The sequence below is a fragment of the Rhizopus microsporus genome, assembly GCF_002708625.1.
Source record: "Rhizopus microsporus ATCC 52813 unplaced genomic scaffold scaffold_5, whole genome shotgun sequence".
Taxonomy (NCBI): domain Eukaryota; kingdom Fungi; phylum Mucoromycota; class Mucoromycetes; order Mucorales; family Rhizopodaceae; genus Rhizopus; species Rhizopus microsporus.
The window spans coordinates 1,250,969-1,264,921 of NW_019671920.1; the positions used below are offsets into that span (position 1 = coordinate 1,250,969).

At 36.9% G+C, this 13,953-nt stretch overlaps 5 protein-coding genes across 5 annotated transcripts; 3 read left to right on the top strand and 2 right to left on the bottom strand.

Annotated features, from left to right (window-relative positions):
• On the bottom strand, positions 1 to 1,934 carry RHIMIDRAFT_278913 (uncharacterized protein; the record flags this gene model as incomplete). Its single annotated transcript, XM_023612800.1, has 8 exons — positions 1,682 to 1,934; positions 1,578 to 1,629; positions 1,401 to 1,516; positions 1,237 to 1,352; positions 1,146 to 1,180; positions 832 to 1,082; positions 468 to 775; positions 1 to 412 (listed from the first exon to the last, which is right to left on the bottom strand). Coding segments are annotated over exons 1-8 (1,446 nt in total), but the record flags the coding sequence as incomplete, so codon positions are not given.
• A 25-nt stretch (positions 1,935 to 1,959) lies between these two features.
• On the top strand, positions 1,960 to 3,758 carry RHIMIDRAFT_214086 (DEAD-domain-containing protein). Its single transcript, XM_023607262.1, has 2 exons — positions 1,960 to 2,009; positions 2,070 to 3,758. The coding sequence occupies exons 1-2, from the start codon at positions 1,986 to 1,988 to the stop codon at positions 3,615 to 3,617; spliced, it is 1,572 nt and encodes a 523-aa protein (XP_023468083.1). The 5' UTR covers positions 1,960 to 1,985; the 3' UTR covers positions 3,618 to 3,758.
• A 1,235-nt stretch (positions 3,759 to 4,993) lies between these two features.
• Positions 4,994 to 6,189, bottom strand: RHIMIDRAFT_117692 (uncharacterized protein). The gene is made up of 2 exons (XM_023605350.1): positions 5,269 to 6,189; positions 4,994 to 5,217 (listed from the first exon to the last, which is right to left on the bottom strand). The coding sequence occupies exons 1-2, from the start codon at positions 5,865 to 5,867 to the stop codon at positions 5,076 to 5,078; spliced, it is 741 nt and encodes a 246-aa protein (XP_023468084.1). The 5' UTR covers positions 5,868 to 6,189; the 3' UTR covers positions 4,994 to 5,075.
• Positions 6,190 to 10,772: 4,583 nt separating this feature from the next.
• Positions 10,773 to 12,019, top strand: RHIMIDRAFT_291052 (uncharacterized protein; the record flags this gene model as incomplete). Its single annotated transcript, XM_023613779.1, has 3 exons — positions 10,773 to 11,584; positions 11,767 to 11,879; positions 11,947 to 12,019. Exons 1-3 carry the CDS (start codon positions 10,868 to 10,870, stop codon positions 12,017 to 12,019), a joined length of 903 nt encoding a protein of 300 aa, XP_023468085.1. The 5' UTR covers positions 10,773 to 10,867.
• Positions 12,020 to 12,179: 160 nt separating this feature from the next.
• On the top strand, positions 12,180 to 13,804 carry RHIMIDRAFT_250487 (protein serine/threonine phosphatase 2C; the record flags this gene model as incomplete). Its single annotated transcript, XM_023610727.1, has 4 exons — positions 12,180 to 12,510; positions 12,540 to 12,911; positions 12,965 to 13,132; positions 13,182 to 13,804. 4 exons carry the CDS (start codon positions 12,180 to 12,182, stop codon positions 13,802 to 13,804), a joined length of 1,494 nt encoding a protein of 497 aa, XP_023468086.1.
• Positions 13,805 to 13,953: the final 149 nt, after the last annotated feature.

The window sequence follows — 13,953 nt, forward strand, 5'->3', positions numbered from 1 at the left end:
GTCAATAAACATGAGCGCATTTGGCACATTTTTATCGCCCAAGTGAATAACGCTACTGCCAATCCAAATACCAGCCTTTTTTTGCGCCTTGAAAAGGATACGATGCATTTCTCTTGAGATAGCAGGACATGCCTGAACCCTGTGAAGACCTTGACCTGTCTGAGAGAGACGGTAAGGGTTGGAGGGTGACAGTATATCTTGATCCGCCAGAGTCCAAAGCTTGAACATGTCATTGAGAATTTCGCGCCAAAGTTTCAATGTTTGATTCACATAGATGTACTGTGTTTCGTGATCATGACTCAGACGATGGCCTTGGTTTCCTGAAGCAATGGATAATGAAAACTCGTTGCTACTATCATTTTTGGGATCAAAAAGCTTTTCGAGATATTGAATCATTTTTTCACAAGGATCACTATTATCAATCAATATCAAAACAAGTGCCAACAAGGTTGCAAAATAATAGTTACCGATTAGCTCTTAAATAGGCGTTATTATCGCCAATACTGTACAAACAGTGTCTGATTTCATCGGCAGAGAGGTATTTTGATTGATACTTTCTACTTAGGATTTCGATACTCTTTTCTTTACGTCTGATCTCTGCTTGAATTTGTGGTCGTGTTTTACCCTCAGGAATAATTTCTCTTGTAGCCAAAAGTACGATATCCTCATGCAGCACCTTCAACCCATGTCTTTCTTTCAAGAAGTTATAAACGGTTTTAATTGGCACAACGCAATCAAAGCCTAGCATTTCTCTTACTTCAGGGATCATCGAGTCCTATATAGCGCATCAAGTGAGTATTACATAATGTTTAGCAAGAATACTACACTTACAGACAATAGATACATGAGTTTGCCATAGGCAGATCTCATCTTTTCAGGGTTCATGATCTTGTGACGACGGCCAATCTCAAATATGGTTTGAAAGAATTCTTCATTCTCTTCAAAGCTTCTATCCGCAAATAACTCTTGACCACGCTTATAATCACAAGCAAGAACGATGCCTGTCAAAATGGCGCATAATTCTTTGATTTGATTCACTATTCTTTTCGCTTTTCCCATGTTTGAAGCATCATCAATCTTGTCTATACACCCAGCCAAAAGACATTAGTCGAGACCTTGTCGTTTATTATAAAGTTAAATATTACCTGTGTACTCTGTTACGTTCAGAGCTGCCTCTAACCTACACATGTATATATATCATTACAGTGTCAAGCGCTTCTTTTTCTATATACTTACAGACGCAGATACTTTCTCTCCTCCATTTGTAAACGTAATGGTATGTACTTTGCTCTATTCTCCATTATTTCTCCAATATTGATATCCGTTGACAACGACTGAGGCTTCACGTCAACCTAATCCCATTTTAGTATACATATTGTACCCTTTCTCTTTTTTATTACATTTTCTTCGGTGTATTTTTCTCTTTCCTCTTTGCTTTCTTCCTCTTTTGTTTCCATTTTTGTAGCGTATTTTCTTGCTTTATGCGTAGCTCTCTTTCCTGTTCTATGAATCATACCTTTTATAAAAAAAAGTTAAAATATGCAAATGCAATAGAGAAGGGCGATCTTTTTATTTACCATAACAGACTTCACAAAAGGCTTCATTACAGCTTGTACAAAGAACAACTGCCTGTATGTTTGTACAGTTAGAATATATGCCCTTTTTTGAGAGTTATAACAACCTCTTGGTCTTTACATTCCACACAAAACCCTTCTTTTGCCTCTTCTTCTATGATAAAGCTACCAGAGTCTTGTTCAGCATCTTCTGTGTCCATGATGGAGACATTGTCTGACAAAATGTCTTCTAGTTGATGTTTCTTTTCTGCATCTATTGGCATTTTTTATTGCAAAAGTAGAAGACGAGACTGATTGAATCTCAGAAAGGTTGTGTGGCGAAGGTGACGCAGTCACGGTGCCTTTCTATTTGACTTTTAAACCTACAAAAAAAAAAAAAAAAAAAAAAAAAACTGCTTTTTTAAACTAGAAATGTCCCCTTCAATAATCGAAAAGGTAAATGAACAAATAAGAAAGAAAAAGAGGATAGATTACTCATACAGTTCACTTGATTAGGCTGAGAAAAGAAAGAGAGAACAAGATGAGGTCTTGAAGGACAAGAAGAAGAGCAAAAAGGATAAGAAGGATAAGAAGGAGAAAAAGGAAAAGAAGGAAAAGAAGGAAAAGAAAGTAAAGCAAGAGGAGCCAAAGAACGAAACAGCTGTCAAAAAAGCCAATGAAACTGAAAAGAATGTAGAGATTCTTGCTTCATACAAATACAAACAAAACGAAGAATTGTCAGCACTTCCTCAGAGCACAATTGACGAATACTTGAAGAAACATACCATTGATATCCAAGGAGACCTAAATCTTCGTCCTATTATGGAATTCAAATATGCCAATTTGCCTGATAACATGATGCAAGTGGTCAAGAACTTTGCCCATCCTACACCCATTCAAGCTGCTACTTGGCCTATTACCCTCTCTGGCAGAGATATTGTCGGTATTGCAGAAACAGGCTCCGGAAAGACTCTTGCCTTTACCATTCCTGGGTTGGTTCATATTGCATCTAAATTGAAGAGAGGAAAGAAGACAGGCAAGCCATCCATGCTTGTCGTTTCTCCTACCCGTGAATTGGCCATGCAGAGTGCCGAGCAAGCCGAAGCTGCTGGTAAGGCCGTTGGTGTCACCTGTATCTGTGTTTATGGTGGTGTTGACAAATATCCTCAGCGTCAAGCCTTCCAACGTGGTGTGGACATTGTTGTTGCTACACCTGGACGTTTGATTGACTTGATGAATGAAGGTGTATGTGACTTGTCTGAAGTATCATTTATGGTCCTTGACGAAGCTGACCGTATGCTCGACGACGGTTTCGAAAATGACATTCGATCCATCATGAGCCATTCACCCAAGAGCCGTCAAACACTCATGTTCTCTGCTACATGGCCAGAAAGTATCCGCAAGCTTGCCAGCGACTTTTTGAACAATCCAATGCGTGTGACGATCGGTTCTACTGATCTTGCTGCCTCACAAAATGTCCAACAAATCGTTCAAGTGATTCAGAACCCAAGAGACAAGGAACGCCACCTTTTGGATTTGCTCAAAAAGATTCACAAATCACGAAAGAACAGAGTATTGATTTTTGCCTTGTACAAAAAGGAAGCCATGCGTGTTGAAAAATCACTCGAATACCATGGATACAAGGTCATTGGTATCCATGGAGACAAGAACCAAGTTCAGCGTACACAGGCTCTGAACTCGTTTAAGGATGGATCTTACCCCTTGATGATTGCTACCGATGTTGCTGCTCGTGGTTTAGATATTCCTGATGTTGAGTACGTCGTCAACTTGACGTTCCCTTTGACTATTGAAGCTTACATTCACCGTATCGGTCGTACTGGCCGTGGTGGAAAGAAGGGTACAGCCTATACCTTTTTTACGCCTGAAGATAAAGCTCATTCTGGTGAACTGATTAATGTATTGAAACAAGCCAACATGGACGTTCCTGAAGAATTGCTCAAGTTTGGTACAACCGTTAAGAAGAAGACACACAGTGCTTATGGTGCCTTCTTTAAAGAAACAACAGGAGCACCAGCCAAGCCTACGAAAATTATTTTTGACTAGATTTTTTTTTTTCTCTTTGCATTTATTCAAGAGTAGTAATAACCATGTATAGACCTGTCATATAAAGATCTATCATAGTATATATCTAATACATTTGTTTTTTCTTTGTACAATAAATATTTAGCACATAAATAGAATTGGTAACCAAATAAGAATATCATCTGATTGTGTGTGTGTGTGTGTAGAAACAATAAATACACAGAACTGCCTTCCAAAACGGCAATGACCGATCAAAAAAAAAAAAAAAAAAAAAAAGAATTAACAAGAGTAGTAATATTAAGTAATGATTATAAAAAATCACAACTTCAACTAATTCTATATAGATTCACACTACTGTCTAAGAGGTATATGGCTGGCTTTGTTGTCATAGTGAAAAAATAACTTTATTTGTTTTTGTATGATTTTATGTCTTAAGTATCAAGCAGAATTCGCGTTCACAAGCGGTGAATATTATTTCGAGGTTTGTGTTAAGTAGCTTATTTAATGATGGTAGTTTGTGACTTCTCAACAAAAGAACAGCGTTCTACACGCTCAAAAGTTTAAGACTGTTACAGATCAGAATTTTGTAGGGAAGGTATGGTGTCTAATTTTGTCATAGATTTTCAATGGTGATCGTTTAAATTTGAAGCGGTAAGCTATTATTTTGTTGATCTTCTCATATTATGCGTGAAACTGACATTCAAAAGGGGATGATTCTGTCGTCAAAGCATCAATGGCTGCGAAGAGAAGATCATTAGAAAAGGATGCAAGAATAATTAGTGGCCGTGTGGATTTTCGAATCCTCACTCAAGTCGAAGGCACTCGTGAGGATATTTTGAATTGCGAGTTTGAATTATTAAAGAAACTGTAGTCCAACTCATACAGTACCTTGAACAATGCTCAAACAACTGTCAGTCTCAGTTTGAACTCAGTTGTTGATTTATCAAACAATGGCAATAATCACTTTTCAAAGAAATATGGTAGGAGCTTAAAAATAAAGGCTATGAATGCAGCGATGTTGATGTCTCCTCACTAAAAGTGGCGTAGTTACTTGATTAATGCGAGATAACATTGTATTCGAAATTGAGGGTTTTCATAAGTCACTTATCTCAAAGTTGTACTTTATCCCTGCCAACTTTATATGAATAATATTTTAGTAAACTACCGTACTGACTGTATTTGTTTAGGGTGTGCATGCAGCAAACTTAAACTCTCATTCCAGTATATCCAAAGGGATAGATCCTGCATCTTTAAGAGGGGGCATTATTTTATCCATGTTTTTTATTATGTAAAAAGATTTTTTTATAAGGAATAAAATGCGAAATATGAACATAAAGAGCGAGCAAGGATATAATACAAACTTTTTTTGTAGGGATTTCAGGGGCGTTTCTTGTGTGAGTGTTGCTTTCTTTGATAAAAAAAAAGGGGGGAGGAGTAAGGGTGAATGTTGCGAGGTATTTACAAATATGCTATTATTTTTTAATTTAAAGGTTGCCAAAAGGGACCATTATCAAAAGAGAATTCCGAAAGTTCTTGAGAACAGATAGTAGAAGGTAATGATTCGTGATGAGTAGTGAATTGACTAGAGATATCTGGTTGAGATATAAAGTGTTTACTATTACTATTGTTTTGTTAGTAAAAGAAGAAGAAAAGGTTCTAAATAAAGACTTACTTGTCTTCACACAAGAATACATCTGTTGCATTAGGAGAGAATAAATCATCTTTAAGCTTTTGAAGATAAGCCAGCCGTGATAAAAGTTCAAAATTTTCAATATCAATAATTAGGTTGCCTTGACTTATTATTTGCTGATATTCAAATGGATCACAAAGTGTGTGTTCACTGGGTGTACTGACTTCACTTGTATTGGCGCTGCTGATACTGTAATGCGATTCAGATGAAACATCAGGCCAGTCCTCAGGCGTGGTAGATCTTGAGCGAATATCTTTACAATAGTTGGTATCAATACGGATAGGTTCAGGCAATTTAAGGTTGTCCACGTGAAGGGGTTGCTCAACAACGTCACATTCCATGGCATCCGTATCATCATCCATGTCATCATCATCATCATCGTCTGATATCTCATTAATAGCTGCTAAACGCTGACTCTTCATCTGAGCTTCATAACGCCAGGCCATTGACTTTGGTAATTGATTGTTGCTTCCAAGTGATACACAGCAAGGAGGGCAGCGATAGGACTGCTCAAGGTCTTGTTTAGTTAAATCTAAGCAGTCAACATGTAGCCAGGACAGACAGTCATCACATTGAACCATAGCACCAAATTCATCAGTAGGCGTATCACAGATACACTGAATGATGTCTTCTTTCTTTTGGCGGTTCTGCTTACGTCTTGATGTCGTAGGAATAATTTGTTCATCAAAAAAGACTTTGGGCTTAGGTGGTCTACCAGGACGACGACGGTCAATAGGACGGTTTACCAAATTTGGAAGAGCATCTGTGAAGCGGTTAGTTTAGCAATGAAAGGAGTCACCCCGTTTGTTCTTTTAATACCTGTACTATTATTATTGTCATTCAATTGTTTATTCAACATGTCATTGTGAACCATCTTTTCAATGGCAGAGGCACCCAAACGAGCAGCATGATGAGCGGGGTCTGTGGGATTATCCACAGGTTCGTCTAAGGCGATTTGAATAGATTGATTTTCTTTATCAGCTTGTGTTTTTGCTTCATGTGAAATAAAAGTCAAGTATTGTTTAAGCAATTCAAGATTTTGCAGTCGAGGCTTCTTGTTAATTAGCCAATCAGGATTGGACACAATAGATGTATCTTGTCTTGAATGAACATCTAGACGTTTAGCTGCAGTTGATAAAGAGTGAACGAGCTGCTTAGCAATAGATTGGGTGTCATTGACGAGCTGAATTCTTTTTTTTTCAATTGATTTCTTTTTGTGTAAAGAAATGGTAAAAATTTCTGATCTTGCATTATTGTTACTTTTCGTTACTTTCTTTAAATCTAGATGCTTTTTGCTATATGAAAAAGAAAAAAAAAAAGGGTGTCAAAATTGTGTATCGTTGAACAAATATTCCTTTCTCTTTATTCTCTTTCTTCTCCTTCTTGTAAATATTTGATATAATTTTTAATTGATATAAAAAAGAGAAAGAGAAAAAGAAAGAATGAATAAAGAGAAAGGGGAAATGAAGACTCACATCGATTTCATATTGCTATTATTATTATATTTTCAAGTGGTGCGATAAGTATATAAAAAAAGAAAGAAAGAGAAAAAATAAAAAAAAATTAGTTTATAAAACGCATTTCATCCGAACCGTGTACACATACACACACACATATGCGCACATATACAAACACACCCAATTTAAGCTCGAACAAGAAAGAATATGAGAGAAGTCGGGCATTAAAATTAAGTACGACCCAAAGTCACATTTAATTTAGTGAGTAAGTGAAGAGGGGGAAAGGATAAAAAGCTATAGTGTATTTTATCCAACACTCAAGGACCCAATCCATACTTGTATGGTGTCAGATTTACGTAATACCTTCTGCCTAATATTGGGCTGTCAATAGTTACCTTGGGTACATATGACGTCAATAGAATATATTTATAAGAAAGCAGTAAACTAATTACAACTCCACTTTTCTTTATTATTCTATTGCACATCAACTCTTTTCTTTGTTCTTGTCTATATTTAAACAGTATCTAGGTGCCAATGAAGTTACCAATTTACGTTTCCTAATGCTACACAAACAATCAACGGGTAGTCTAGTGTAACTCATAAGAACAAAAAGGCGCTTATGGCCAATGCGGTCAATTCAAAGATTCATGCGTCCTAGAGAAATTTTACTCGTCGCTTTGTGACACAATAATAGAGCTAGGCCCGTATTCGCCGTTGGTTACACATTGCCATGGTAATGCGTATTCTTGGAGTTATCATACACTTCTTGCTCCTTTATGTTAAAGGTTGATATTATTTCGTTTGACAATATTCTTCGTCTATACTCAAGTAAACATAGTAAAGCTGTTTCACACTGGTTGATCTGCATGGATGCTTGTACGATATCCTAACCTAACTTTATACCCTGCAGGATTATATCAAGCCTTTTATGGTCAAAGTAGTTTAGAAGTAAAAAGTAAGGTAAAAGAGAAAGGTGTTGTTCTTCAGTGTGCCTTTCATTTGACCGTATTTTACCTTCTTTAGAAGCGATAAGGTTTGAGCCACCTCAGGCTAGATTGAAAGGTTTTATTATTTTTGGGTAAAGCTGCAGTGCAACGGTCAAGAGACTTTTACAAGCTTTGTAGAATTTGCCGCTTAAAGCTTTTTATAGTAACTTGTGGCCAAGTATTTCGGGATCAGTAAACCTAAATGATAAAACCAGCCATAATCATTCGTTGGAAAATACAAACTTTAACACTGCTCTGTCATTAGAAAGAGTGTATGAATTCTAATATTTATGCATGAAAATACTACTGCAATAGCATTTGAACATTGTGAAAAAGAACAATCAAAGCTGCTTTGTTTTTATTCATATTCATAAAACAAAGTTATTTGTTTATTTCCGCTTGCATTACTCTTTGTTTACTCTGCATTCTCTTATTTCCTGAGTGTTCGTTTATCACTGACTGACAAGGACATTCAGTTTATGAAAATAATGCTTCTTGTGTTTATTGTCCTTTTGTCCAAGAAAAGAGAATGATCGGCGTGCATGAGCTCAAATGGCGTTCGAAAGGAAAAAAAAAAGCATGAAACACTTTGCTTGGGCTTAGTCCCATTTCTGTCTTGCATATGGCTGCATATGGCGTTCTAACAATAACAGTTCTTGACTTATTGCGTACTTTAAGCACACCCTTAAACGTTAGCTTTCAGTTTGGACTAAAGGCAAGTATTTCGTTGTTTACAAGAATATACTTGCGGTTGTCTTCTTGAAGCTTGCCAGGTGTTACAAAACGATCCAACACAACCCTATCCATCTTTGAAACCTTATTGCAGAGCTCAACAAAAATGGTCCGCAATAGTCGAACCATTCAAAGCAACAATACCAAAAGGATCTTTCAACATAACATAGTCAGCTTCTTCCGATAGTTTCAGTAAATTACATAGAGAGGTGAAAGTAATCCTGGATACTATGAGCTGCTCTTTTTTTTTTGGAAGAAATGTGCAACTCAAAGTGGAACTGCATTCAACAATCAATTTTATTGTGCGTTCAAAGAATGCTTCATAGTGTGTCACATGATGTTTCTATGAGTACCTCATCGACATTAACCTTCCAAATTCATCACAACGTATCTTTTGGTTTGTTTGTCAAAAAAGCTCTTTACCATCATTTTCGGAAATAAATTTGATACAACCTTTTCTTAATAGATAGTAATGCAGCAAGGAATATTCACTTGAAGAATAAAACTTATATGGAGAATCGCAATTATTCAGTTATTAAGATAAATATTCGTATTCATCAATAAGAAAAGGAATGCTGCAGTAAAAAGTGAGTAAGGTAAATAAGAATGTTACATTATTTAAACGCTTACTATGGAGTAATCACTATCCATTATGGATTGATAACATTTGACAGTGGGAAAGGTAAAAGGCACATAATAGTTCAATAGGACAACGGCTACTCATGTGACTTTAATCCTTCCAGTGCACATACTTCAAATTCAGACGATGTTAGTTCTAAACAACAGTGATCTCTGGACATCTTATCTATAGATATCTAAATATTTTGTGAAAGAGAGACCATGTTCGATATGGCAATATGAAAAAAAGAAGAAGGGCTTCTACATTATTGGCTTCGCAAGAAAATTGAAGGGCGACTGCATTCAGTAATAATGTGAAGATTTTAAAAATGTTTTTGTAAGCATTTAGATCACGCTGCCACATTATTCCGCAACTTTTGCAAGTGAGAACACTGTGGAGGTGGATCATAGCTGTAATAAGAGCCATATCTCGACATGAATGGCATACCTATATTTACAAAAAATGTAAGTGTATGACATAAATGGTAACTGTATCTATTACCTTGGACGTACTAAATTTATCCATCGTTGCAAGCAACAGTTCACCATATTTCTGTCTTCTCTTTAACTGCTGGTAAAGCAATCCAGTGGCATCGGCTCTACGCGTCTTTAACTCTACCAAGCCCTTTCTATAATAAACAGTGAATAATAATGATTATTTTCCATGCTATGCGAAGCACTTACTTTTGGTTTACTTTAGGAGGATGCTTATATTTTTTTTTCTTCTTGCGTTTTTTTCTTCTTCTTCTTCTTGTTTAAACATATTAGTTTAAGGAAAAAAGATTGCGAATTGTGCTGTTGAAAAAGGGGGCGCAAATATATACTTCTGTTGTCAATATTCATCTGCCAGACTTAACAACATTTTCCATTGATTAATGCTTTTTTACATTTTTACCCTTGATCCCTATCATTAACTTTCTAACGGATTGAATTAATTCAGAATGACATTTATTTACTTTATTTTTGTGCTCAATTGGATCTTGTCAGTAAAATATTGTGTTTATACTAATTGAGCCTTTAATATCACTGCTGACTTGTCTAAAGTTAATTTCCTATTCATCTTGTACAAAACAGGCAAGCAAAGCGTCTGAATTTAAATTTTGATTCGTGTAGAAGAAAACTAACATCGTCTAAATTTGAAGTATTATTTCTTTTCATATTGCCCATTCTTAAGCTAAAATGAGACGATTCAAAAAAATAAGCTAGACACTATAAAATAAATGAGGCGTCCGCTAAAAAAAATTTGAGACAAGTGAATGAAAAAAAAATAGACAATTCTATTTTTTGTAGACACATGCCAAAAACTTGTAGACTGTTATTATAGAATGAAGATCATAATTTCCATAAAAGGTAAAAGTAGAGCCTACGCCCAATTAATAAGGAATATAAAGTGGTATATAAGCAGTAAGTAGACACCAAAAGTATAAGCAGAGCCTTCCTTTTCATTGTCTTTCAAATATCTAAATTCACAAATACTTGTTTATCCCTGTCTTTTGTCTTTGAAAATCTACAAGTTATCTCAACTCATCATCTTTTTTGTAATTAATCAGCTGGGCATTTGTACTATTTAGCATTCTATGCCGTACGTATTTAAGTATAATTTGACGACTATGTAGAGTTGTCAACTTATCTTTTTCTTTTTCTTCATGAAACCACCTTTAAAGATTATAACAGTTAAAAGCTCCACTACTGGTTATCTTAAACACGCAAATTTTGAAAAACCCTGTTACCAGCCATTTGGGCAAAGAAATAGTACGGGCTCCTGTTCTCAATGTCGCAGCAAAGGCAATGAAGCCACAGAATGAAAGAAAAACAACGAAGCTTAGGGGCATGCTATTCACTGAGGGTATTGGTGTGTCTGTGTTGAAACAAAATGATGATACGAAGAAAGGCGGTAGTGGTGCTGGTAGAAGAACGAAAGCAGTGGATGAAGAAGATTTCAAATATGTAGAAAAGTTGGAAAAAGAAGAGCTATTGGCTGGCGCCGGCAAGTGTGTGTTGATAGATCCCGGTCGGCGCGACATGCTATATTGCATGCATGAAGAAAGCATCATAGAAAGCAAGAAGACATACAGATACACAAGCAATCAAAGAGCAATTGAAACAAAGTCAAGAAAATTTAAGAAGTTCGAGGAGAGCTTGAAGCTTGATGATGTCAGAGCTGCCGAAGTATCATTGTCAAAGTACAAATCTTCAACAGTTAATGGAGACAAGTTTGCCAAGTACCTTCAGGAAAGAGCAACAGTAACACCAGTCTTGAGTAAGTATTACGCAAATGAATATATTTCTGCTGTAGAAACAAACTTGTTGCCGTTTCAAAAAATGAAGCTTTCCAGCTTTATAAATGGACAACAAGCAGATAAACAACTGGCTAGGAATCCGATAACAAAGCTCGGTGATAATGGTACCCTGATAATTGGCAACTGGTCTGACGGAAATGTCAAGTTTCACGAGCCCATTAGAGGCGTTGGAATGAGAAGGATACTAGCTAAACAAGGATCCAAGGTATGCCTTCTTGATGAGTGTAAAATATCTAGCTTGTGTCCTTCATGTCTGAGCGATGAACTTGAAAAGTTCAAAATTCAAGGCTTTTCCAGAGAGAAAAGCAACCAACTGTAACATGTCATGGCCTTTTAAGGTGATTCGCTTCTGTGTTTATAAACCCAACTCTTATGTTTATTACTTAGGTGCAAAAACTAACAATGTTTGGAGGCCATGACTGGTACAATTTCTCGTCATCACCTTTGGAACCGAGATATAGTGGCCACTTTAAATTTCAGGCACATCCTTTTTGGGCTGCGTAAAAACGGAAAAAGACCAGAGCGCTTTTGCAAACTCAACGCACCTCCTTCTACTGGCTTCAAAAGAAAGGCGACCTCATCAGCTAGTAGTAGACCAACCAAGAAAATAACCAATCCATTGAAGTTACCGCTATATTAATCTATGATACAGATAAGTCTTTGAACAATAATTCGTTTCGTCTACAAAAAATAGAATTGTCTATTTTTATATTTTTATTTTTTTCATTCACGTCTCATTTATTTTATAAAGTGTCGAACTTATTTTTTTGAAACGTCTCACTTTAGCTTAAAAAACTGTAATGCCCATTCCTCTACGTGTAGCACTGACAGCAGCAGCCGGGCTTGGCGCTGCTGGTTCTGGAGGTTACTACTTTCTTACTAAAACAAACAAACAAGCTTCAGAGCCCATTCAAACGAAAGCTGAACCTAAACACTACGATTGGCGGCCATTTCAGTTGTTGTCAAGAGAGGAGATTGACAACCGAATAAGATCAGGGCAGTTTGTTAGTAAACTCGAGATTGACCGTGTCAAGGCTGTTTATACAAATCAGCTGCCCTCAAATGATCCTGTTGAAGACAATTACAGCATCAACACTTTTCAACGAGGCTTGATTGCTGGTGTATACGATGGTAAATATACGTCATATTTTCAAACACAGGGTTTAATGTTAAATTAGGTCATATTGGCCCTCACTGCTCAAGGTTGATAAAAAAACAGTTACCCATCTATATCGCACGAGAACTGAATAAGGATCCAAATACACCACTCTCGGAGCAAGAAAAGGAGGAAGCTATCTCAAAGGCTTTCTCTGACCTCGATCAAGATATACAGCAGCGATTTTATGACATTTTCCCTAAAAACTTAAAAAGAACCACCGAAAAAGATATCCGTGCTGCTATTGCTCGTCAGCCAGACCAGAAGGCAACTCAAGCCATTATTGATGAAGCGATTAATGGATCATGTGCATTGACGGTATATGTCAAAGATGGTATCGTCTATTCAGCAAACACGGGCGACTCGCGTGTAGTAAGTAAGTAGCAAAAAGGGCCCATTACTTTTCATATTGCTGATAGACAACAATAGTTGTCAGCCAGGATGAACAAGGCAATTGGAAAGGAAGACGTTTGGTTGAAGAAGAGTCGCCGGCTAATCCATCATGGAGAGCACACATGATGAAGCAGCATCCTCCTGAAGAATCAGACGTCTTAATCATGAGAAACCGTATCTTTGGGCTGATTGCTGTTGGTGGATGTAAGTAGGCAAACCATTATCATATTTCTTTAATGCTCACAATCAACAGCATTTGGCGACATTATGTACAAGGTACCAGTAGAGTACCAAATGAAAGTACTTCCCTACATTCCATACGATAGCTATAAAACCTTTGCTCGGTATCACCATCGCATCGTAGCTCATTATCGCACACCGCCTTACTTGGAATCAAAGCCTTTGACTTCTCGACACCAGTTACAAAAGGGAGATAAATTTATCATCCTTGGCACTGACGGCTTATGGGACGAGCTCTCTTGGGATGACGTCCGCAGTAGTCGAGGAGACCAGAAGGCAGCAGAGATTATGAGTACATGGAAGTCTAATGGAGAACCTAATCCTGCAACATATCTTATCCGAGAGGCATTGCTCTACGATGCTGTCTATAAAAATTTACGGGTAAAAGAGCCTGTTGAGGATGAACAACTTGAGTTATCCAAGCGATTGACAAGAAAGCCATCAAGAAGCTATCGTGATGACATTACTATTGTTGTTATTGAGTTGGATGACCCAAGCAGCAATTCAGAATCATGTCCAGCCAATGTTGGACCAGTACATGCTGCAGAAGAAGTAGATGTGAATGTTCCAAGACTAGTAGACCCTTCAAAGGTAAATCAATCCTGGTTTTCTGGTTGGATCTGGTCTCGTTTATGATTGACTGCCTTTTAAATTCACTTTTTCTTTTTCTTTATCAATGAACAAAAGTACAATCAGTGAAGAATCAAATAAACAAAGGATTAGAGTGACAGCCGCCTGGTAAATTCACTTCATGAATCTCTTAACCGGTCCACTTCGTCTGATCA